At 39.6% G+C, this 26,907-nt stretch overlaps 1 protein-coding gene, 1 non-coding gene and 1 pseudogene across 4 annotated transcripts; 1 reads left to right on the plus strand and 2 right to left on the minus strand.

Moving 5' to 3' along the window:
• Window positions 1-7,942: 7,942 nt before the first annotated feature.
• LOC118997165 (60S ribosomal protein L34-like) lies at window positions 7,943-18,200 on the minus strand (annotated as a pseudogene).
• Window positions 18,201-19,028: 828 nt separating this feature from the next.
• LOC118998765 (neuropeptide Y receptor type 6-like) lies at window positions 19,029-26,701 on the plus strand. Of its 3 annotated transcripts, none has more exons than XR_005068945.1 (2): window positions 19,029-19,282; window positions 23,621-23,691. XR_005068945.1 is itself a non-coding variant. In XM_037063152.1 (2 exons), the coding sequence occupies exon 2, from the start codon at window positions 24,447-24,449 to the stop codon at window positions 25,602-25,604; it is 1,158 nt and encodes a 385-aa protein (XP_036919047.1). In that variant the 5' UTR covers window positions 19,029-19,282; window positions 24,310-24,446; the 3' UTR covers window positions 25,605-26,701. The 3 variants fall into 3 exon arrangements, 1 of the variants encoding a protein (XP_036919047.1); XR_005068946.1 differs by lacking the exon at window positions 23,621-23,691 and adding an exon at window positions 21,233-21,395; XM_037063152.1 differs by lacking the exon at window positions 23,621-23,691 and adding an exon at window positions 24,310-26,701.
• Window positions 20,142-20,245, minus strand: LOC118998932 (U6 spliceosomal RNA). The gene has a single exon (XR_005069003.1). It is a non-coding gene; the product is annotated as a U6 spliceosomal RNA (small nuclear RNA).
• Window positions 26,702-26,907: the final 206 nt, after the last annotated feature.

Genomic DNA, 26,907 nt, shown 5'->3' on the forward strand with positions numbered 1-26,907 from the left:
CCTGTTACTGGCATAAAAACAGACACCTGGACCAGTGGAACAGAACAGACAGCCAGAAATAAGCCCAAGTCTCTAAGGTTAATTAATATTTAACAAAGGGGGCAGCAACAGAAAATGAAGTAAAGATAACCTCTTCAACAAATGGTGTTGGGAGAACTGGACAGCTACATGTGAAAAAATGAAACTCGAGCACCAACTTACACCAAAATAAAGTCAAGGTGGATAAAAGACTTAAATATAAGCCATAACACCATTAAAGTCCTAGAGGAGAACATGGGCAGGAAAATCTCAGATATTTCACACAGCAACATTTTTACTGATATGTCTCCCTAGAGCAAGGGACATAAAGGAAAGAACAAACAAATGGGATCTCATCAAAATAAAAAGCTTCTGCACGGCTAAAGAAAACAGCATTAAAATAAAAAGAGAACCAACTGTATGGGAAAACAATTGCCAATGATACCTCAGACAAGGGTTTAATCTCCAAAATATACAAGGAACTTACATGACTCCACTATAAGAAGACAAGCAACCCAATTAAAAAATGAGCAGAGGACTTGAACAGACACTTCTCCAAGGAGGATATACAGAGGATCGAGAGACACATGAAAAGATGCTCAGTATTGCTAGCTATCAGAGAGATGCAAATTAAAATCACAATGAGATACCACTTCACCTGTCAGAATGGCCATCATAAACAAAGCAACAAACAACAAGTGTTGGAGAGGTTGTGGAGAAAAGGGAACCCTAATGCATTGTTGGTGGGATTGCAGACTGGTACAACCACTATGGAAAACAGTATGGAATTTTCTCAGAAAACTAAAAATGGATCTGCCTTTTGATGCAGCAATTCCACTGCTAGGATTATACCCTAAGAACCCTGAAACACCAATCCAAAAGAACCTATGCACCCCAATGTTCATAGCAGCACAATTTACAATAGCCAAGTGCTGGAAGCAACCTAGGTGCCCATCAGTAAATGAATGGATCCAAAAACTATGGTACATTTACACAATGGAATTCTATGCAGCAGAAAGAAAGGAGCTCCTACCCTTTGCAACACCATGAATGGAACTGGAAAGCATTATGCTAAGCGAAACAAGCCAGGTGATGAAAGACAAACACCATATGATCTCATCTTTAACAGAAACCTAAACTACAAAACAAACAAACAAGCAAAATATAACCAAAGACACTGAAACAGAGAACAGGCTGACAGTGTCCAGAGAGGAGAGGGGAGGGAATCTCAGTGGAAAAGGGGAAGAGTTTACAGGAACAAGTATAAAAGACACATGGACAAAAACTAGGGTGGGTGGAAATGGGAGGGAGGGGGGAGGGCTGGGTGGGTGAGCTGGGATGGGAGTAAAAGACAGAAAACTGTACTTGAACAACTAAAGTTTAAAAATTTTTTTTAAAAACCCACCACACACCTTTTATACTTCAAGTCAAGGGCAGCCCTCTGGGATAGAGGGCAAATCCAAACATCTTAGAGTAGAAAAGTACCTCACTTTTAAAGGCTTCCAGAAACGTCAATTTCACAATTTTCCTCAGATATTTGTGAAACCTGTTAAAAATGTCTATCAAGACAATATAGCCAAGATGAGTTCAAAATAGTTAGACAAATTCACAAGTTCAGAGAGAACTAAGAATAACTTTAGCTTTGAAAACTACCAAAAGCAAAAAAAAAATAAATCAGAAAACCAAAACCTAATGCCCTGACCTTGACCTCTCTGAGGAAACTTAATGGCTGCCTCTTGGTCACCCCTAAAGCACCTCAAATTCAACTCGTCCCACATGAAACTCTCCACCTTCCACACTTTCCCTTCCTTGTGTTCCTATTTCAGTTAAGAATACTATCATCAACCTGGTTGCCAAGTCCAGACACCCTCAGGTTATCTTGTTTCAATAACCCTCAACTTGAAAAGAAGCCCCTTTTTTCCATCATTGTTGTTGTTAGGAAGTCAACTATTAATCCAATTGTTCTCCTCTGAAAGAATCTACTCTTTTCCTCTAGTGCTTCTGAGATTTTTTCTTTGCCTATTATTTGTCTATGATGTGTCTTGGGTGGATTCCTTTATTCTCTTTGGGATTGGTGAACTTCTTTAATTCATTCTAAAATATTTTAGTCTTACACATTCAAATAATGCCTCTGCCTCACTCTTTCTCTCCTTTCTTTATGTAACCCCAATTAAATGAATGATAAATCCTCTTATTCTACTCACCACACATCTTAATCTCTGTTCGTAGTATTTTCTTTTTGTCTCTCTTCAAAGCATTCTGGGTGATATTTTCTGATCTATCCTCTAATTCACTCATTCCTTTAGCTGTGCTCCATCTTCTATCAAACCCTTCAACTGAGTTTTTATTAAGTTATTTATTCATCATTTCTAGAAGTTCTATTTGGTCCTTTTCCAAATATTTTCTGTTCCTCATTATGATTTCCTATTCCCTGCATATACCTTTAGGCTTGTATTTTACCTCTTTAAACATTGTTGTATTACTTGTAGTAGTCAAGGAAGGCTGTTACATGACAATAATAAATGACTCTAAAACCTCAATGGCTATAATGATGAATATTTGTTTTTTGTTATCTATGTTCACTGTGGGTCAGCTGCAGTACTGACCCACATCTCCTTTGCTATTGGACCAACACTGACAGTTAAGCCATTATCTGAAATATTTATGTTTGTCAGGAGACAAGGGAAAGAGAGTGTGGCCAAGCACATGCTGGCTCTTCAGTCTTCTGTCAAGAGGTGATATATGTCACTTCTGCTCACATTTCAGGTAAAATCCTCTTGAAAGAAGGGGTGCCATGTTTCATGAATAATAATAAAAAGTCTATCAGAGCCCACCCTTCTTATTAAATATTCAGTCTCCCCATCATATACAAGTGTACTTATCTCCCTCCTCCAGAGAGAAAACCCTAAAATCTCATACAGTCATTGCTTTGAGCACAAAGTCCAACATCTCTGAGTGATATGTGTTCACCTCTACATCACTACATGAGGTTCATTTTAACCTGGATACCTTATAAACTAATAACACACATCATCTGTTCTTCCCCATCATGTGTGTGTGTGTGTGTGTATAAAATAGTGAAAGAGTCATAATAATTGCAATAATACTCCCACTCAGAAAAGAGAAATCACAATTATAAAATCCCACTGACTAGACAGTTACAAGGGGTTCCTACTCTAGGGAGGGAAAATATTTCTTAAATAAGTCTTCATTTCACTTCCCAGGAATGTCCCCTATTCCACTGTTCACCATGGTGCTCAGTTCTACCCTCTGGCAGGATGTTCCTTTTCAATTAACCTTGGTCACTGTGAAGAGGTCATTGGAAAATATGCCCTCTTTGGGGACTTAGTAGCTTTCTCTGCACGTTCCTTCCCATAGAACATTGGGGCCAACAGTTGCAGAATCTTTTAATCCATGATAGTGTTACTTTTCATGTATACTTATTTCTCAAAAAATACTTGATTTTTTACTTATTTTAATTATCTCACCCCACCCCAACCTGAATAACCAACTGAAGACTAGCTGAACAGAAGAAGTCTTATAACTAAGGATATGCAGAAGAAGCCACACCAAGACTGGTCGGAAGGGCAGAGATGTGTAAAGGGCTGGACCCACACCACATGTGGTGGTTGAGAATCTGGAGGACTATCTCAGCTACAAAAGCAACTCCCCCTGAGGAGCGGAGGTCTCAACTACATGCAAGGGTCCCCAACTTGGAGTACCAGTGCCAGGAAGAGAAGCCCACATAATTCCTGGTTGTGAAAATCAGCAGGAATTCTACCTGCCAGGGAGAGATGAGAGTCTGCTAGAAACCCAGGTATCCTCTTAAAGAACTAGCACATAAAATCTCATCTGCACACACTCGCCCTGGGCCCCCCCCCCCCAGAGGATCAGCAGCTCAAAGTGGACTGGAGTCATACAGGGAGAGATTGGGTTGTGTGGCCACCAATGTCCCTGTGCAGAGTCCCTCTCCCATGCCACCCACAGATGCCATCTTTCCGCGATCAGCCTAAGGGAATTTTCTAATCCCACCCTCCTGACTCCCTACAGCCCTGTCCTGCCAAGAAATCAGCTAGCTGCAGCAAGCCTAGGCCCACACTGCAGACTTTCGTAGAAAGCTCTTGAGGAGATTCTGGCAAAATCAGGAGATATCAGAGACACACAGGAAGAGACTAAGTGTAGTGGCTTTAGGGCAAAGGCCGATTTTCCCATGTGCTCCACCAGTACCACCAGCCCCATAGCATCAGTTTGAGAAGATGCGTCAGCTCCATCCTACGAACTCACTGTGGCCCTGCCCTACCAAGCTCACACCCTTCAGAGGAGTCTGCTGGTTTAGACCAGCCTATGCCTGCATTGGGGTTTTTCTTGGAAGGCTCTCAAGGAGGTCCAGACAAACTCAGGGGATGTCAGAAGTGGACAGGGAAAAACTAAGTTGTGTGGCTTTGGACAAGGGCCATTTCTCCCCAGGTGCCCAGTCAGCACCACCATTCCTATGCAAAGCCTCAGTACTGGTGGAAGCTGGCCCCACTATACAGTGTGCATAACCTCCCCCATGCATAACCAGTCCCAGCAGAGGCAGCCACCAATAGTTTTATAGCTCATAACAGGTAGCCCATGGACAGTTAGAGGCAGTGTCTGACATAGAACTACACCAGTACACGAGAAAACCCAAAACTAACACACACTGTGCCTGGCTTCAGACCACATCAGAGCATAACCCAATTAGCTCCACAAGGTTTTGGGAGGCACCAGACCCTACTGGGATAAATTCTACTTCCTGGAGTCAATTCCCACATAGCAACTCATACACTGTGGTTGGGGTCAACTTCAGTCAGCAAGTCTGAGGGCCTGCCCCACAGGTAAACAGGACAATAGCAATCAAGACCAAACTACAGCCCTGGCCAAGTAGCTCAGTTGGTTAGGGCATCGACCCAATAAACCAAAGTTGCAGGTTCAATCTCCAGTGAGGGCACATACAGGAATCAACCAATGAATTAGTACATGGATGAGTGGAACAACAAGTCAATGTTTCTCTCTCTCTCTCCCTTCTTCTTCTCCTCCTTCTTCTTCCTCCTGCTCTATCTCCCCCTCTCTCTCTCAAAAAGATTTTTTAAAAAAGACTAAACTACATAGAAGGGCTAACATAACCCACTCAAGAGACATTCCTGTAGCATACAGCTAAGGTAATCAGGAAGACTGCACCTCTAGCCCCATAGGATACCTACTATGAAAGTACAACATACAAACCCTAGGAGACATAGGAGATCTACCTCAGCCAATATGGAAAAACAAACATACCCCAAATGAAAGAAAAGAAGAAATCACCCCAGAAAGATCTAAATGAAATGGAGGCAAGCAATCTACCACACACAGAGTTCAAAATAATGCATATAATGATGTATAATGATCTTAGTGAGAATTTCAACAAAGAGATAACAAGCATTTTTCAAAACTCATGAAGTCATAAAAAAGGACTGGTCAGTAATGAAGAATACAATATCTGAAATGAAGAATGCACAGGAAGTAATCAAAAGCAGACTACATGAAGCAGAGGATCAAATCAGCAATGCAGAAGACAAGATAGCAGAAAACAATCAGAGCAGCAGAAAAAAAAACATTTTTTTCAATGAAGCTAGGCCTCGGTCAGGTAGTTCAGTTGTTCAGAGCACTGTTCCAATATGCCAAAGTTGTGGGTTTGATCCCCAGTCAGGGCATACACAAGAATCAACCAATGAATCCATAAATAAGTGGAACAACAAAATCAGTGTTTATCTCTCTTGTTCTCTCTCTCTCATCAAGAAATTTTTAGAAATTTAAAATGAGGATAATGTAAAGGACTTAGAGAATAACATCAAGTGTAATAACATCCACATCATGGGGTACCAGAAGGAAAAGAGAAATAGCAAGGGACTAAGAACATATTTGAAGAAATCATGACTGAAAACTTCCCTAACCTGGTGAAGTAAAAAGACACACAAGCCCAGGAAGTGCAAGAGTCCCAAAATAGATGAACCCCCAAGAGGTCCACACCAAAACATACCATAATCAAAATGACACAGGTTAAAGACAAGAAAGAATCCTAAAAGCAGCAAGAGAAAGATATTAAGTTACATAGAAGGAAGCTTCCATAAGACTGTTAACTGATTTCTCAACAGAAACATTTCAGACCAAGATGGTATTGGCATGAAATATTCAAAGAGATGCAAAGCAAGGCCTTACAGCCAAGACTACTTCCCCTAGCAAGGCTATCATTTAAAAATCAAAAGACAGATAAAGAGCTTCCCAGACAAGAAAAAGTTAAAAGAGTTCATCACCACCAAACCCGTATACACGACACTTTAAAGCATTGTCTGTAAAAACAAGAATGAAAAATCTGAGGGACATAGTTATAAAGATGAAACAGCAATAAATTCATACCTATCAAGGGTCACTTTAAGTGTAAATGTATTAACTGCACCAATCAAAAGATATAGTGTAGCTGAATTGATAAGAAAACAAGACCCAACCCTAGCTGGTGTGGCTCAGTAGACTGAGCACCTGCCTGCAAACCAAAGGGTCACCAGTTCAATACCCAGTCAGGGCGCATGCCTGGGTTACCAGCCAGGTCTCTGGTGAGGGGTGCATGAGAGGCAACCACACATTGATGTTTCTCTCCCTCCCTTCACCTCTCTAAAATATATATAAATAAAATCTTTTTTAAAAAAGAAAATAAGCCCTGGCTGGTGTGGCTCAGTGGTAGAGTGCCAGCCTGTGAATCTAAGGGCCACCAGTTCTATTCCCAGTCTAGGGCACATGCCTGGGTTGCAGGCCAGGTCCCCAGTAGGGGATACATGAGAGGCAACCACACACTGATGTTTCTCTCCCTCTTTAAAATATAAATAAAATCTTTTTTAAAAAGAAAGAAAATAAGTATATACTGTCTACAAGAGACCCATGTTAAAATAAAAGATACAAACAAAAAGTAAAGGGACAGAAAAAGATATATTAGGCACACGGAAATGAAAAAAAAAACACCCAGGGTATCAATACTTACATCTGACTTTAAAACAAAGCCCATGAGAGACAAAGAAGGACACTACATAAAATGATAAAAGGAGTGATCCAACAAGAGGATATAACCCTTGTAAACATTTATGTAACCAACACAGAAGCACCTAAACACGTACAGCAAATCTTGATGGACATAAAAGAAGAAATGGAAAGTAATAGAGTCATAATAGGGAACTTTAATACACCATGAGATCAATGGATTGGTTTTCCAGACAGAAAATAAAAAAGGAAACATTGACCTTAAATGAGATACTAGATCAGATTAATTTAATTATTTTCAGAGCATTTCACCTCAAACAGCAGAATATACATACTCTTCAAGTGCACATGGTACATTTTCTAGGATAGACCACATGTTAGGCCACAAAACAAGTCTCAATAAATTTAAGAAGACTGCAAGAATTTCAAGCATCCTCTATGATCACAGTAGTATAAAAATTAGAAATCAGTTACAAGAAAAAAACTGAAAAATACACAAACACACAGAGGCTAAATAACATGTTAACTAAACAATCAATGGATTAACAATGAGATCAAGGAAGAAATCAAAGATTTCTTGAAACACAACAAAATGAAAACACAACAACCCAAAACCTACGGAACAGAGTGAAAGCAGTCCAAAGAGGGAATTTCATAGCAATACAGGCACACCTCAAGAAACAGAAAAATCTCAAATTAACCATCTAACATTATACTGAAAGGAACTAGAAAAACAACAAACAAAGTCCAGAGCAAGTAGAAGAAAAGAATAAGGATCAGAGCAGAAATAAATGAAATAGAATCTAAAAAACAATGCAAAAGATGTTTGAAACCGAGAACTGGTTTTTTTTAGCCTTTAAATTATTTTTATTACTCAAAAAAGCTTCATTTTTTAATTTAGCTTTCTGACTCTGCTTGTGCCTTCAATACTTTCACAACAATTTTCTGCTCCTCGATAAGGAAAGCACGCTTGATCCTGTCACGGACACATATAGCACACATGGATCCACCATAGGCTCTGCTGACATGTTTTTTTCATTTTAGACAACCTCATTAGAACTTTAGGTATCACAGCACGAACTCCACGAAGTCGGCCTGGGCACATGCCACATGCAGATTTTGGTGCTTTCCCAACCTTTTCGGTATAAAGGTAAACAATTCTATTGCCAGGGGTTCAGGACAGCCTCGCTTTATTGGAGGCTGTATTGTAGGACAGCCTCCGACAGTATGTCAAATGCTGGACAATTGTGAATACCTTCCTCCGGGGCCTTTACCCCCAACACCAGCTCAGAAGAATGCGTCTGATAGATGTCGGCTGCTGCAACTCCTTGGATGGTGGCTGATTGTAACAGGAGTTAACTACAAGCAGAATGAAAAAGTAACCATACCTAATCGAGAACTGTGTTTCTTTTTTTTTATTTTATTTATTTATCTTTAGAGATGAAAGGAAGGAGAGAAATGTCAATGTATGGTTGCCTCTCATTAGTTCCCTGCCAGGAACTGGCCCACAACCCAGGCATGTGCCCTGACTGGGAATCAAACTGAGATTGTGTAGTTCGAAGGCCTGCACTCAATCCACTGAGCTACACCAGCCAGGGCGAACTGTTTTGTTTTTTTTTTTAATGTAAAAAAGACTGATAAACCTTTAGCCAGGCTCATCAAGAAAAAAAAAAGAAAGAGAGAGGACCCAAATAATAAAATAAAAAATGAAATAGAAGTAAAACTGACACAACATAAATACAAAGATTTATAAGAAAATATTATGAACAATTATATGCCAAAAAATTGAACAATAAGGAAATGTGTAATTTCCTAGATATATACAATCTTCCAAGACTGAAACAAGAAGAAAGAAATCTGAATAGACCAGTTACAACCAATGAAATCAAAGCACTAATGAAAAACTCCCAACAAACAAAAGTCCTGGACCAGACAGCTTCACAAGTGATTTTACCAAACATTTAAGGAAGAAATAACATCTATCCTCAAAATATTACAAAAATTTCAAGAGAAGGAAAGACTCCCAAGCTCATTTTACAAGGCCAGCATTATCCTAATTCTGAAACCAGATAAAGACATTACAAAGAAAGATAATTGTAGGCTGATACCCTGATGAACATGGATGCCAAAATCCTCAACAAAATATAAGCAAACCAAATTCAGCAATGCATCAAAAAGATTATACACCATGAACAAGTGGGATTTATGCCTGGGATGCAAGGTTAGTACAATATCCACAAATCAATTAACATACTGCAGGAAAAAAATGAAGGATAAAAATCATATGATCACATCAGTAGATGCAGAAAAAGCATTCGACAAAATCCAGTACCCATTTATGATCAAAACTATCAGCAATGTAGGAAAATAGGGACATATCTAGATGCAATAATGGTCATATAAAATGAACCCATACTTAAAGGGGAAAAACTGGAAGCATTTCCCTTAAGATCAGGAACAGACAGGGATGTCCACTTTTACCACTGGAAGTCCTAGCCACAGCAATCAGACAAATGAGAAGCAATTAAAGGCACCTGAATTGGAAAGGAAGAAGTAAAACTGTCATGATTTGCAGATGACATGATACTCTACAAAGAGAACTCTAAAAATTCCATGAAAACTATTAGAACTGATAAATGCATTCAGTAAAGTCATAAATTGGTTGCATTTTTATACACCAAAATGAACTAAGAGAAAGGGAAACTAAGAAAACAATCTCATTTACAATTGCCTCTAAAATAAAATAGCAAGCAATAAATTTAACCAAGGATTTTTAAAGATCTGTGCTCAGAAAATTTGAAGAAGATACAAATAAGTAGAAGCATATGCCATGCTCAATGATAGGAAGAATTAACATCACCAAAATGTCCATACTCCAAAAGCAATCCATAAATTTGATGCAATTCCTATCAAAATGCCAGTTTTTCACAGAACTAGAACAAGTAATCCAAAAATTTATGTGAAACTATACAAGACCTCTAATAGCCACAGCAATCTTAAGAAGAGCAAAGTTGGAGGTTTCAGGCTACCTAATATCAAACTATGCTACAAGGCCGTAGTAATCAAAACAGTATGGCAATGGCATAAAAAACAGACACACAGATAATGGAACAGAATAGAGAGCCCAGAAAATAAACCCACACCTATATAGTCATGTAATATATGACAAGGGCAGCAAGAACATACAATAGAGTAAAGACAGTCTATGTTGAGAAAATTGGACAGACACATGCAAAAAAAATGAAACTAGACCACCTTCTTACATCATATATAAGAATAGACTCAAAATGAATTAAACACTTAAATACAAGACTCAAAACCATCAAACTCCTAGAATATAGGGAGTAAAATCTCTGACACTGCTCTTAGCAAAATTTTTTCTGATATATCTTGTGAGGCAAGGGAAAGAAAAATATAAGTGGGACTATATCAAACTAAAAAGTTGTTGTACAGCAAAGGAAACCATCAACAAATGAAAAGTCAAGCTACTGAATGGAAAAAGATATTTACCTATCTTTTACCTATCTTTTATCTTTTATCTTTTACCTATATTTACCTGGTAAGGGTTTGATATCAAAATTTACAAAGAACTCATACAACTCAACACCAAAAAAAAAAAAAAAAGAATCCAAATAGAAATAGGCAGAGGACCTGAATAAACACTTCTTCAAAGAGGACATAGAGAAGACCAATAAACACGAAAAATACTCAGCATCGGAGAAATGCAAATTAAAACCACAATGACATATCACCTCATACCTGATGACAGAATGGCTGCCATCAACAAGTCAACAAACAAGTGTTGGCAAGGATGCAGAGAAAAAGGAACCCTCATCACTGTTGTTAGGAACGCAGATTGGTGCAGTCACTATGGAATATAGTATGGAGATTCCTCAAAAGGTTAAAATTAGAACTGCCTTATGATCCAGTGATTCCACTTCTGAGTATATATCTGCAGAAACCTAACACCCTAACTTGAAAGAATATATGCACCCCTGTGTTCATTGCAGCGTTATTTGCAATAGCCAAGATATGGAAGCAACCCAAGTGCCCATCAACAACAGATGAGAGGGTAAAAAAGCTGTGGTACATATATACAATGAACTACTACTTCGCCATTAAAAAAGAATGAAATTTTACCCTTCGCAACAGTATGGGTGGACCTAGAAGGTATTATGCTAAGTGAAATAAGTTAGAGAAAGACAAACACTATATGACTTCATTCATATGTGGACAAATTGGTAGTCACAAAATAGTCGTGGGGATATAAAACACAGCATAGGGAAGATAGTCAAAAGTATTGCAATAAATGTGCATGGTCTTAGATGGGTACTAGACAAATCAGGGTGATCACTAAAGTTACATAAATGTCTAATCACTATGTGGCATATCTGAAACTAATATGATATTGAACATCAACTGTAATTTAAAAATTTTAAAAATATTTTTATAAGGACCTCAGGATAGGAAAGAATTTCTTAAATAAGAAGCAAAAAGCACTAATGACTGATGAAGTAAACTATGTTAATCTTAGTTGAACATTAGATGTTGAGAGAAGATAATGAACTGGATCCAAAAATGACAGCAAAGTAAAAAGTTTAGAGAAATACACCCAATTGGATGGAAATGCCACAAAGTTGGAAAAGAAGCAGTCTGAAATGGCAATGGGGATCCAGAAATAAGTAGGTAGAGAGAGAGAGCTGATGCCCATTTTTGTATAGTTATGTTCTATAAAGTTGCCATAAACATTGATCTTAATGAGAAATACAGGTGCAAGTTCCTGTGAGTCTCTAGTCAAATTTCCACAAACTTACCAATATAGCACCTTGTTTTGACTGTTTAAAGTACCTTTAATAGAGTCATAGCAATAGAAATACACAGCCCATGCTGGAATGAAGCTTATCTAACTCAAATATTTTCTCTGTGATGTTTGTCACAGCCTTCTTTATTTTTAATTTTTATTTATTGATTTGAGAAAGAGAGAGAGGAAGAGAAACATCAATTTGTTCCACTTATCTATGCATTCTTTGGAGGATTTTTTATTATATTTTATTGATTATGCTATTACAGTTGTCTCAATTTTCTCCCTTTTCCCTCCTCTATGTAGGACCACCCCCCAACTCCCTCAGGGAATCCACACACCTTCGTTCATGTCCATGGGTCACGTATACAAGTTCTTTGGCTTCTCCATTTCCTATACAGTACTTCACATCTCCGTGACTGTTCTGTAACTATCAATTTGTGCTTCTTAATCCCTTCACCTTTTCATCTATTCCCTCAATACCCCCCTACCATCTGCTGCCATCAAACTGTTCTCTGTATCTATGATTCTGTTTCTATTCTGCTTGTTTGCGTATTTTGTTTTTTAGCTTCAATTGTAAATAGATATGTCTTTAATGAAATTTTATCATTCATATTTTTATCTTCTTTTTCTTAAATGAGTCTCTAACTTTTCATATAATAATGGCATGGTGGTTATGAACTCCTTAGCTTTTTCTTATCTATGAAGCCCTTTATTTGTCTTTTGATTCTAAGTGATGGCTTGGCTGAACAGAGTAATCTTGGTTGTAGATCTTTGCTTTTCATCACTTTTAATATCTTTTGCCAATTCCTTCTAACCTGCAATGTTTCTTTTGAGAAATCAGCTCATAGACTTATGGAAACTTCTTTGTAGTTGACTACCTGCTTTTCTTTTCTTTTTAAAAAAAAAAGAGTTTATGTATTTATTTTTAAAGGGAAGAGAAAGGAGGGAGAAAGAGAGAGAAACATCAATGTGTGGTTGTCTCTCATACCCCCCCCCACTGGGGACCTGGCCCAACCCAGGGCATGCGCCCTGACTGGGAACCCAACTGGTGACCCTTTGATTCAAAGGCCAGCACTCAATCCCCTGAGACACCCCAGCCAGGGTTACCTGCTTTTCTCTTGCTGCTTTTAAGACTCCCTCTTTATCTTTAACCTTTGGCAATTAATTATGATGTGTCTTGGTGTGGGCCTCTTCGTGTCCACCTTGTTTGGGACTCTGCTTCCTGGACCCATATGTCTAGTTCTTTCATTAAATTAGAGAGGTTTTCTTTCATTATTTTTTCAAATAAATTTCCAATTCCTTGCTCTCTCTGTTCTCCTTCTGGTACCCCTATGATGTGAATGTTGGTAAGCTTGAAGTTGTCCCAGAGGTTCCTTATACTATCCTGTTTTTTTGTATTCTTTTTTCTTGTTGTTCTGGTTGGTTGCTTTTTAGTTCCTTATGTTCTAAATCATTGATTTGATTTTTAGCTTCATCCACTCTACTGTTGATTCCCTACAAATTTTTCATTATTTCAATTAGTGTATCCTTCATTTCTGGCTGTATATTTTCTATGTTGTTCATATCTTCACTAAGCTCCCTGAGCATCCTTATAATCAGTGTTTTGAACTCCACATCTGAAAGATTGCTTATCTACATTTTGTTTAGTTCCTTTTCTGGAATTTTGTTCTGTTTTCATTTTGACCATGCTCCTTTGTCTCCTCATTTTGGCAGTCTCTCTGTGTTTGTTCCTATGTATTAGGTAGATCTACTGTGACTCCCTATCTTGCTAGCATGGCCTTACATAGTAGGTGTCCTATAGGGTCCAGTGGCACAGCCTTCCCTATCATCCAAGCAGGAACTCAAGATGCACCCTCCATGTGGACTGAATACAACCTCCTCTTGTTGTTGAGCCTTGATTGCTGTTGGCGGGTCAATGGGAGGGATTTACCCAGACCAATCAGCTACAAACACCAGCTGTGACCACTGACCACCAACTTCTGCCCTCCATGGAGGATCAGCTGAGCAGGGGCCCATTACACAGAGCAGGGCTTGCTTCAGCAGGGTTCTGGTGGCCAGTTGTGTTCTGTCTGGGGCCACTTGGCACAAGCTACAAAGCAATCTGCAGCTGGCTGCTTCTTGTGCTGGGCTTAGGGGTACCCTAGTGAGGCCAGGCGGTGAGCCAAGGCCAGCTGCTACTAGTGCTGGGCCTGGGGACACTTAGCAAGGTATGGTGGCTTGCTGAGATCAGTTGCTGCTTGTTTGAGAGGATTTAGGAAGATGAGAAGCATGTGCCAATACAAGTTATTAGTATGGAAAAGCCACTGTTAACCACTTGGGTGGGCCCTTAACTTGGTTCGGTCAGAGTCTCAGGGAATCACCAGGGCAGGGCAAACAGTGTGAGCCAGATTGACAGAGTCTCAGTTATGGTGCCTGACAAGCTCTATGGCTCTATTTGGGGAGGGATCAGAAGAGGAGCAATGGCCTCTGCCAGCAGTTCTGTCTTGGAGAAAGCTATCCCCTAGCTCTCTCCCTGTTGCCAGACACTTCAGTTCTTCCCCAGGTGCCACTGGTGCCTTTCCAGCTGCTGCCCCAGTGCTGGAACTCAGTGGGAATGAGTCCATGTGAGGACCATTTAAAAGGAACTACCTGGAAATCCAGCAGTTTCTTCCACCGACTCAATCTCCACTGGTTTTTACAGCCAGAAACCATGGGGACTTACCTTCCTGGAACTGAAACCCTGAACTAGGGGCCTGGTGTGGGGCTGGGATCCCTCACTCCTGAGATATCCCTCCTGCTTTTTATCCACCACATGTGGGTGTGGGACCAGCCTTTTCCACGTCTGTGCTCCTCCTACCAGTCTGGATGGAAGTGGTTTCTTCTTTAATTTTGTGGTTACAAGAGCTCCATTCAGCTTGATTTCTACCAGCTCTGAGTGATGACTGTTCTACAGTTTAGTTTTAATTTAGATGTGCTTGTGCAAAGAAGTGGGTTGTGTTTACCTAGGCCACCATCTTCCGTTGGAGGACTCTCATATGTGCCCTGACTGGGGATGGAACCCGGAACTTTGGTGTATGAGAAGGATGCTCTAACCAACTGAGCTTACTGCCAGAGTTACATCACAGCCTTCTTGCACTTAAGAACACTAGACAGTACTGACCACTGTCTTCCTCCACACAGCTAGGGGCTCACAGCAGCAAAGTTGGGGGGTTGGACCCTCAGGTTGCAGTGAGGTAGGGCAGTTTGCACTCTGGGGTCCAGCCAAGTACAGGCTCTTCCTTGGAAGAGCCACAACCCCTGAAAGAGTGGAGTGCTGGGAAGCAAAACTCTCATCACTGAACCAACTCAGAAAGAGCAAAGAAAAGGGCTAGCACAGAGAACAGAGCACCAACTTTTCCATGAACATTGTGTTTGTGTACAAGGAAACTATAAAGGACTTCTATATCCTTGGGAGAGGTATTTCAAAAATTGTAATAATTGACAATTCACCACAAGCCTTTGCATATCAAGTAGAAAGAGAGTTCTGAACAAATTCGGGTGAGAAATACAATGAGACCCTGGCCAGGTGACTCAGTTGGTTGGAGTGTCATCTCATACATGAAGAGATTGTGAATTCAACCCCTGGTCAGGCCACATACCTAGGTTGCAGGTTGGGTCCCCAATTAGGTCCCATACGGGAGGCAAATGATCAATGTTTCTCTCTCACATTGATGTTTTCCTTTCTCTCTCTCTTCCCCCTCCTCCATCTCTCCCTCTCTCTCTAAAAATCAGTAAAGGCATATCCTCAGGTGAGGATTAAAGGTAAATAAGTAAATATAATGAGGGCAAATGCTGCCAAACAATACGATGGGAGAGGAAGAAGGAGATGGGATGGGAGAGGGTTTTCACTGGTGAAATTTCCCTGTTTAGCATCATCTTTTAGAATTAGAAATGCTTAATTGGTATATTTTTGTAGAAATTTTTCTTTTAAGTGAACACAAGATAAATTAAAAAATAATCTTAGTGGTAAATCTGAATAAGAAGGAACTATAAAATGTGTCATTTAATAGCATTCTCACCAGTTGTTACATTCATAATTTAATAATAAACATGTTTGAGAATTACAAATACCTTAACCATGTTCTTCTGGTTTGTTTAATTTGACATTCTGAAATATTTTCTAAGACTATTTTGTCAATGTAGTTGTACTCTTTGTCAATGTTTCTTTGGAAATATAACTACTACTAGAGATTAGCCACACTTGCAAGATATATTGTAAATGGACAATACAAATATGTTCATGTGTTGTGCCTGAGATTTACTGCACAGTAAATCAGTGCAGAATGGGGACGGTAGAAAGTGGGTTGGGTGTAGATGAAACAAGATCTGCCCTTAACCTGTGTTGTTTCGAAAAAATTAAAATAATGACTCTGATTTCACCATTTCCCAATTTCTCATACTCATTCTAGACTTTCTTTGGGAAGGAATGCAGGAATAGAAAACAATTAACTCTGCTTAACCTGGATTATATACTTGTACTAAGGAAAATTCTAAAAAAATCAAGAATAATGACTATCACTTATTGAATATCAACTATGTGCTATCATTAACATTCAAAGTAATCCTGCCAGAGAGACAGCAATATTCACCTTATAAAAAAGGAATCAAAAACTCAGAGAGAAACTTAAGGTGACTCAGCTAGGTACTATGGGAGAATCTGGGTTCAGAGGCAGCTACATCAACTTCAGCTGCTTCTCAAAATCTTCACCAACATCACATATAACTAAGATGCTCTCTTAGTATCCACCAAACCTGTGGCCTCGGTTGGTGTATGGAATGGGGAAACAAAATTGATTTGTATGGCTTAATTCTAAAATTTTGGGCTCTGTCATTGAACCCATGGGTTAGGAAATATTTCTAAATGTTGCTAACCTATCCAATAGNGCTAGGTACTATGGGAGAATCTGGGTTCAGAGGCAGCTACATCAACTTCAGCTGCTTCTCAAAATCTTCACCAACATCACATATGACTAAGATGCTCTCTTAGTATCCACCAAACCTGTGGCCTCGGTTGGTGTATGGAATGGGGAAACAAAATTGATTTGTACGGCTTAATTCTAAAATTTTGGGCTCTGTCATTGAACCCATGGGTTAGGAAATATTTCTAAATGTTGCTAACCTATCCAATAGGTGATGCCAAAAATAGCTTCAACCAGCTGTGGCTGGTGTCCCAGTCAGGGCACATGCCTGGGTTGCAGACCAGTTCCCAGCAGGGGACACACGAGAGGCAACCACACATTGATATTTTTCTCCCTCTCTCCTTCCCTTCCCTTGTAAAGATAAATTTAAAAAGTATATATCTTCAACCACACTTGATATTCCACAACTTTGTTTCTCAAAGACTTCAGTCTCACTATAAGGAAATATTCCTTATACAGCATGGGGCAAAAGTAGGTCTACAGTTGTGAGAACAAGAAAAACATTATTTTTGTATTATTATTTATTAATTATATTATCTTCCATACTGTAAACCTGTTACTGAACAGAGGTCCAAGGTGGGGGCAATATTTGGTCCACCGAGGAATGCCAAAAACTACTACAGAAAACAGGGGCCCCCTCAAAGACGGTAGACTAATACCTACTGGGCTCGTCTGTCCGCCGCCAATTGGAAAGACATCTCTCAATGCCAGAGATTTGTGAAAAGGAAAGGAAAGGTTTATTTAAAGCTATACAGACTTAAAGCAGTGACCCAACGTTCCCATAAAAATATCAATGTCCTTTAGGATAACCACAGATGCCCACAGCGCTTCCTTCTCCCCCTACCCTAATTCAGGGTACCGTTATCTCAGGAAAAGAAGCACACGTCTGTGTTTCAGGCCGCTGGTATCGTCAGCTGTGTTGACGTCCAGGAAGGATCCCCAATTAATCCAAAGTCATGTGGCACCTTCTCATGACTTACTGGCAAAGAGTTCTTTCACCCTTCTTCCAGGCAAAGTCTCTCCTGCTTCCCAGGCCACGTAGCCAAAGGGAGCACCCAAAGCCGTGTGGGCCTCTTCTCCCAGAGCTGCAGGGGTCCGCACTCTGACCAAAACCATGTGGCTTTCTTCTTCTCCTGGCTGCAGGGGTCCCCATTCTGGCAAAGCCAAGTGGTACTCTTTCACCTGGGTGAGAGGGGGTCTTAACTCTGCCAAAACCACATGGCTCTCCCTTTCACCTGGGCAGGAGAGGGTCTTTACTCTGCTAAATCCACATGGCTCTCTCTCCAATGGCTGCCGTGTCTGGGTTTAAATCCCCGTGCCAGTCCTCCTTTGCAGCCCCATTTCTGACTCCTCCCACAATAGGTTACACCTGCCAGGACTCCCGTATTATTACAAGTTTACTGGGCTGCCATCGCGAGTCTGGGCAGGTGCAGCCCCATGGTGTGCAGACAATCAACTTCAAGCTCTCACGCAGGTGCTGTAACTCAGGGCACCAGCCCCCAGTTACATCCTGGTTAGAAGCCACTCCCTTCTCCCTGGATCAAAGCATGGCCTCAACTATTTAACATATCTATGAAACCAGTTAAAGTTTCTACATACGTTAAATGACCATTCATCTTAATATTTCCTGGACACCCTGAGCTCTGGATCCTATTCCAAATCCTTTTTTGGGGGGACCCCCTCCTGACTCCACCCTGTTACAAACCTACTTTTGCCTCACCCTGTATTTAATCTAAATTTTGCTTTTTTTCAGTCTTCTGTAACAATGAGTAATAATAATTTTTTAAATACAGAAGAGGGTTTTTCAGCCCCCACTTTTATTTAAGCAGTTCAGTTGTCTCAATTTCAAAGTGGTTGGTGAAAATCCTGTATAATAATCCATACTTTCCTGGGAAACTTAAGGTTAATTTTAATTTTAATACCATTTTATTAATCTCATCAATTATAGCAAAATCAGGAATAAACACTGTCTCTTAACGTATTGTAAATTCTCTAAGAGCAATCACTAACATCTAATAATTTCCCAGGAATAATTAATTCAAATACCTGATTTTGGCAAAGCTGATTTTTAAAAAAGTACAAATATACATATACTTGCCAGAGAATGTCAGATTTTCAAAATGCTTTCTTCTTATCATCTCTACAAGATGACTGAAAGTGACGTTTTGAACACATCTTTTCAGCAGTTCCATCTGATACCACTGGGCTGAGACTGTAACTCCTCCCCTCTGGCTCTTCAGTGGCCTCAGATCCTACTGGATTCCAGAGCTCGGTGTGGTGATTTCAACTCCAGGGAGCAGCTCTGAAATGAAGCTATAGATTGTTTGTGAGACAGATAAGCCAAGAAGGAAGAGGTGTATGTTGTGATTTGGAGAGGCGGCAAACACGTCACCTTTTGCCAGAGAAATAAGCTTAGAAAAATAATCACGGAAATGAAGAAAGAAAACATGTACCAGATGAAAAGAACTGCAAGAGAGCTAGAAATATCCAACAGGTAAGAACTGGGAAACAAACCTCTACAATGCTAAAGAAAATCTTGCTAATGTAATTTTTCTTGTTTATTGCTAACAAAATTAACATTTTTCAAACGTTTATTTCATGTTAAAATATTTCCATTTTTAAAATATGTGAAGATTATTAAACATTAGAACTATCATATTTTCAGACCATTAATCATAACAAGACCCGCCATGCTTTCAGGCCTAATCATACTCGCTTGTGTGATCTATGTCTTCTTGCTTATGTGACCTGAAAAACAACTCCTTAGCTTTATAATGAACCATTATAAGAAAATTATCAAAAGAAATCACCAAATGCTGGTATGGGCACAATGAGGTTTTAATTACTTTCTGTTTATCTCTTTGTAAATAAACTTAAACACCTGGTATACTTATTTTCATTGGCAAAGTTTAGCTCTCTTTTCTTGACACATTTAGTTATTGTTATTTTAAGGAATTAAAGTCCTCAACATCCCTATAATAACAAGCTCAGTCACTAACCTTCACAGAAAATGAAAGCCAATTCAGACAACCTGTGTTGGCTTGATTTTAAAAGTAACTACTAGACTTCAGAAGACGAAATATGTACATTTTTCGCTAACACTTTATATGGACTCAAACAATTGTCAAATTGAAGAAAAAAATGGATAAACCATCTCCAGCAGAGAAAATCAAAGCACATGTGGTAAAAGAACAGATGAGTCAAATGTTATCCCTAGATCTTAAGTGTGTAGCATATACTTCTGCAATAGACAAACATAAAATTGTATTTTTTGGAATGGGTGAAGAGTTGAATAGGATAAGGAGTTTGCATGATGTAGAATAACCAGGCCGATCACTTTTTTTTTGTCTTTAAAAAATACAGAACACTTCACGTACTTGCATGTCATCCTGGCACAGGGGCCATGCTAATCTCTGTATCATTCCAGCTTTAGTGCTTGTGCTGCTGAAGCAAGCACAGTGCTTTTCATAAGGCTGTACGAGAAAAGGCATTTGTTCTTGATGCTTCTTCTGATTACTGAATATAGTGCTTTGTTCTTAGGGAAAGTTCTAAGAAGTATCTTTACAGAGATTCTAGTTCTATTTGTTTTTGTGGAGGACAAAAGATTGATTTGATTTTTTTAATGCAATGATCAGATAAACTAGAAATATTGCTTGGCCTGTGTTTAGAAAGTAGAAGTCTTATTCCTAATTCTGCTACTAATTATACAACTATGAAAAGCCACTAGGTCTCAGTTGCCAGTGACTTAGTTCTGTACTCTAGACAGAATTAAAGTATCATTCCTACCCAAAGTACAGGACTGCTGTAGAAATCAAGTAAGACAGCTCACCTTGTAAGCACTTAAATTCTTAAGTGAATTAAGAAATAGCTTAGTATTTTTTTTATTTTTTGATTAGTATTTTAAAAATCATTAAACCCTATACAAGTGTGAGATGTTATTTGTACCAACATAGCCACAGAATCCATGTTCCTAGAGGTTTGAGGAAAGGGAGAGAGTTCTATCGAGAGGATGTTTGCAGTGTGGTCCTGCCCAACTTTGAGATCCTCACATTCAGGTTTGGAGAGTAGGGTGGGCAAAATTTCACTTGCATAAAGCCACAGACTCCCTGAAGTTACATAAAGAATTTTTTAATATCAAAGAATTAGAAAATGTTCTACTCACCTGCTCTTAATATTAAGAGCGAGAAATACAGAAATTTCTTCAAGAAATATAAAACAGGAGGCAGCAAAAGTAGTAGGAAGAGCATGGAACTCTGAAAGCCAGAGACGGGCTCTGGTCCTGTTCTGACAGTAATTAACTGCAAAGCCACATCTGTCAAATGAGAGCAGTGTATTAAAACACGTGTAGAATCTCTTCCAGGTCAAAAAACCTTATATTTCAAATGAAATATAAGAGATATTCTAAAATATGTTTTCCTTTTTCCTGGGTTGTGGACAATTCAAGGGAAGAGGGACACAGAGAGAATGAGACATCTGTAGAAAGGAAGACAACAAGAGGTAAAGGGAAACCAAAGGACAGACACATATGAACTCTACTCCCAAAAAAGGAACTCTACTCCACCCCCACAAAAAAGAGTTCTTGTATAGAGAAGTAGAAAAAGACACAAACTAACAAAAAGACATTCAGATACAAAAATAAATATGCATATAGAGACTTTGAAAGAGTAATTCTCTTATTTTGTTCATCTTGAAACTTTTAAACACAACACTACCAAAACGTGTAACGTAATATTGTACTTTTACATTAAAAGCATCAATAGACCCAGCTCAAGGCATCTGCCTCACGAAGCAGACACAGCAAGGTTGAAGGCTGAAGACTACCAACTTCTACCATATGCTAAACTTATTTCGGGGCAAAATATCACTTGGTTAAGGGATATCTCATATTCCTGGTCATTTCCAACTAAACAAGCCAAACATGAACTTCCCTAGAATAGAAATGTATCCCAAGAATTTTTTTATGAATCAAGGCTTAGTGTTATTTTGCCTCCAGATAGGCAGTATTTAATATTTTAACTTAATAGTTAGCTTTTATGTGAAGTATAAATCCCACACTGCCATTTCAAATTCGACATACGGGCTTTCCCTGTGAAGCTGCTCTGCCCTGTGTAGAGGGCACTGGACAGCGTACCTCCAGCACTCCCCTTTGACCCCCTCCCAGATGAGGCCCCTCAGACCGTCTTCTGATTTTTTTCTGAGCTTTGAGCCTGTATAGGAATTTACAGAGTGGGGAGATCATTTGTACTTTGCTACTAATCAACACAAGACAGTAAAGGGGTGTCTACGAAACTGGAGACCTGCTGTGAGTGGTTCCCGTTCACTCAGTCCAGACAACCCAGATCAACAACAAGGAGCAACACAAAGGTTCCCCATGTTTATTCCCAGCTCTATTACCGCTCTGCTAGGAACTCTGCAAAACTGTATGAATTTCCACATCTGTAAAAAGAAAACTGTTATTCAACCCTATCTTGACAGGTTTCACAGAAAGCATTTCTTTTTTGTAGACAGTGTTAGGCTGGGAAGGGGAAAAAAAAGCACAAGAGTTTGCTGCTTTTGGTGAGCTTTAGCTAAGCTCTCGGACCTTTCTGTACTTTGGTTTCTATCTATGAAACAGATAAAAAACAATCCTACCTCTTTCCTGCACCCTTGATGTTGGAGAAATAAATAGTGCAGCAGACACAAAAGCATTCATCGCTCTCTGGAGGCTTCAACAAGGACAGTAAGACTAATAAGCACATTATTTCCCACATTATTTGATAATTTATCAGATGTTTTAAATATATTATTTCACAGGCCTGTATACCAAGGTGTAAAATAGGAAGGCCATTTTAAAAATTTCATTTGAAAGAGGAAGAATCTGAGGCCCAGAGAAGAGGACTGACTTGCCCAAAATCAAACCAGCAGCAGGACCGTCAGGGAGTCTAGTGCTCACTCCGGCCTACCAACCAGAACACATGGTTGTTGCCTCCTTTTCGTCCCTTCCTTCCTCCAACTGAAGTTTGCTTGGTAGCAGGACTCTAGTAAACAACCAAATCCTTCCATTTCTCATTTATATTTCTAGTCCACTGTCATAAAGAGCTTAAATCTCTCTTGACATTCCCCTTCAACCAACAGACTCTAGGTCTGCTGAGCCCCTGAATCATCCTCATGATGAATCACCCCTAAACCCTCATTCCAAAAACCACTGTTTTTGAATTTTGCTATTTCTTCTTATCACTCTATCACATGTAAGCCAAAGATCAGTTCCTTGGGTCTTTCTTTATAAGACATACTGTCTTTATCAACAGTTTCTATTCATCTCTGGTATTTTTATGGTGTTCCTCATTGTGGTCTCTATTGTTAAAACCAGGGACAGCCATAACAGGTATTCTTAAGGTGATTTCTTTCCAATGAGAATCTGCTAAGCTTTTGAACTCAGAGGGAATGTAAGAGCAAGCCAAGGTAATTTCAAACAGCAAATAAAAGTTTGTTCTCTTTCATTCCTATTGCTCAGCTTCCTTTATCAATGTTATTATGTTTTCCTCAAATTCCTAGAGAATAAAGCAAGTCGAGGGGTATTATATATTTTTTTCCTTTACCCTCTTTCAATATGTCCTTTTTGGGCCAGAAATCTCAGCACTTAGAATGGCAGGGGCATTACCATGGCTGTTGTATATCCTGGTCTGAATAATTCCACTGAATACAACGACCGTAAGCCATGCTGAGCCATAGGGCCCCCCTTTCCTTGGGAAGTCAGAAGGGGCTCAGAGGGAGGGAGAGTTGGAGAATACTTTCTAAATAAAGTTAATTCCGAGTAACAGCTCACCAGGCTTACCCTTGCCTTCATCTCCAGGATCCGAGCAGTATACCTAGAAACTGCTTGTGCAGAGGATGGCTTCAGCCCCAAAGAATGGGAAAACTACCAGAAGAGCAGCCATCATTACTCCACGCCAGGCATGAGCTGTGATTCCAGCCCCGACCTCAGAGTAAAGGCTGTAGATTGGATTTGGGCGGGAGAGCTAACAGATTCCATTCAGCACACACACACTGAACACCTATTATGTGCTCTGTGTTGGGGCAGTGGGACAAATTTAATTGCATGATCTCGTTCAATCCTTACCACAGTGCAAACAGATATTTTTATCCCCATTTTGCAGACAAGAAAACCAAGCAGAAAGGCTAACTGATTTGTGCCAAAGCCATACAGACACCAAATTGTGATGCACTAAATGGAACTCAGCTTCCAGACAAATTACTCTGGCCTCCACAGCACACACACACAGGACAGAAGGGGACAGGGATGGACGTGTATATTTGGGCTGCCTTATACAGTTAACAGAACACTTTCACATTTCCTTACTCATTAGCTTTAAAGACTATGCTGGTGGGACAAAAAAAAAGCCCTCTGAGATGAGAGGTCAAGGATATGGACAGACCCTCTGAATATCTCCCTATGTCCTCTCAGGGACAATTTCCAGCTATAGAATTGTCAGGTTGTTAAGAATTTACATTAATATTCTGCATTATGTTTAATTTTTTTAGAATTTCAAGAGCCTATTCAAGTCATTCACGCATTTCTATCAAGCACAGAGATCAAAGAAGATTAAATCTTACAAATTACTCCTTGGAAGCCTGAAAGCAAAGTACTTCCTGAGAACTGGTGGTTAAAATATCCAGCCATGCAAGTTAGCTTACAAAAGCTTTCTCATAATCCTGACAAAATGGAATTTCCCTTAAACCATCCAGCAGCTAATAAAACCAATGTAAAGAGCAACAATTCTGCATATTTCTACTTTGAGTCCTGTCGACCTTCTTCTCTAGCCTTGTTCCTACTGCTCACAGCCTATTCTGTGGTCTTCATCATGGGCCTTTTCGGGAACCTCTCGCTCATCAGTGTCATTTTTAAGAAGCACAGAGAAGCTCAGAATGTTACCAACATACTGATTGCCAATCTCTCTCTCTCTGACATCTTGGTATGTGTCATGTGCATCCCTTTTACTGTCATCTACACCCTGATGGACCACTGGATATTTGGGGATACCATGTGCAAACTCACCTCCTATGTTCAGAGTGTCTTCATTTCTGTGTCCATATTCTCACTTGTGTTGATTGCTGTTGAAAGATATCAGCTGATTGTGAACCCTCGTGGCTGGAAGCCCAATGTATCTCACGCCTACTGGGGTATCACATTGATCTGGCTAGTTTCCCTTATGTTGTCTATTCCCTTCTTCCTGTCCTACCACCTAACCGAGGAGCCTTTCCACAACCTCTCTCTCCCTACTGACCTCTACACCCACCGGGTAGCCTGTATAGAGAGCTGGCCCTCCAAAATGAACCAGCTCCTCTTCACCACCTCCCTGTTTATGCTTCAGTACTGTGTCCCTCTGAGCTTCATCCTCATCTGCTACCTGAAGATTGTCATCTGCCTCCGTAGGAGAAGTGGAAAGGTGGACAGGAAGAGAGAAAATGAGAGCCGGCTCAGTGAGAACAAGAGGATCAATACAATATTGATCTCCATTGTGGTGACCTTTGGGGCCTGCTGGTTGCCCTTGAACATCTTCAATGTCATCTTTGACTGGTATCATGAGGTGCTGATGAGCTGTCAGCATGACCTGGTATTTGTAGTTTGCCACTTGATTGCTATGGTTTCTACATGTATAAACCCTCTCTTTTATGGTTTTCTCAACAAAAATTTTCAGAAAGATCTGGTGGTACATATTCACCACTGCTGGTGCTTTACACCCCGGGAAAGATATGAAAATATTGCCATCTCCACTATGCACACAGATGAGTCCAAGGGATCATTAAGATTGGCTCCTACATCAACAGGTGTATAAAAAGTGGTAACATTTAATACTGTACAAAAGCCTTTCTTTAATGGGAGATTGAGAGGTAATGGCTGGAGACAGAGCAAGATTCATAAAGAAGCAGCAAGAAACAAAAAAAAAAAGAGCAACTTTATACTACCCAGTTTTGCCTTAGGCCAAACCTGTCTGTGTCATCTCTCTCTCTCTCTCTCTCTCTCACACACACACACACACACACACACACACACCAACCACCCCTTTTGTCTTAGGAGAATAACTCAAACAACTTAGTTGTCATCATTTGTAGCAAACAATGAGAGTGAGAAAGCAAGAGACGTTAAGCAGCACCGATGGCTGGGGAACAAAGTTCCCCAATACTATCGTTCAATGGAATATCCACAAAAGTCACTACTGATGACACCTTCTTGTGTTGAAGCAATTTCACTTGCAGGTGTGGAAAGTATAACTTTCAACCTTGTAACTACTCAATTAGCAAACTCATAAAGCCCCCTTCATAATTTATTAATTAGCTAACAAAATAAGTTTGAATTGGAAGTTAAAGGAATGGTTCTAACTTAATATTTTTACTAAGTATTATAATTATAATTAATTCCAATGCCTAACTCAGATTCTCTAGTTTATGATAAAAGCACATTTTCTTTGCTAACAATGCTATTAGCATGGCCAGAACAGGTAACAAACTCTTATACTCCAATTATACTAAAAATCATATTAACTAATTTATTAATAGTAAACATAGATAGAACCTTCATTTATTTTAGAATGGCTTTTTACCCTTAAGCAGAGGTCATTATGATTCTATCAGTAGGCCAGAGGGGCATCACCAAACTTTCATAATTAGCCCCAGGTTTTTAAAACCTCTCATAAACCTTACCACAAACATTTTTAAAAAATCCCTTATAAGTAACTTAATCCCTTATAAGTAATCCCTCCCACGCAGTAACTTATACAGGAAAATCAGCTAGACTTTTCAAAAAGGGTACTAAGCAACTGTTCATATAGCCATTAGCTCAGTGACTTCTGCTAAATCATGACCAGCTTTACCCCTTTTTAAAAATTATTTTATTTATTTATTTTTAGAGAGAGGGGGAAGGGAAGGAGAAAGAGAGGGAGAGAAATATCAATGTGTGGTTGCCTCTCATATGTCACCTACTGAGGACCTGGCCTACAACCCAGGCATGTGCCCTGAATGGGAATCGAACTGGCGACCCTTTGCTTCACAGGCCCGTGCTCAATCCACTGAGCTACTCCAGCCAGGACAGCTTTACCTCTTTTGGTAAATATCCATTATACTATTACTTGTGACCTGCAG

This window comes from Sturnira hondurensis, unplaced genomic scaffold (genome assembly GCF_014824575.4).
Source record: "Sturnira hondurensis isolate 20B ecotype Veracruz unplaced genomic scaffold, ASM1482457v3 Scaffold0001120, whole genome shotgun sequence".
Lineage (NCBI taxonomy): Eukaryota > Metazoa > Chordata > Mammalia > Chiroptera > Phyllostomidae > Sturnira > Sturnira hondurensis.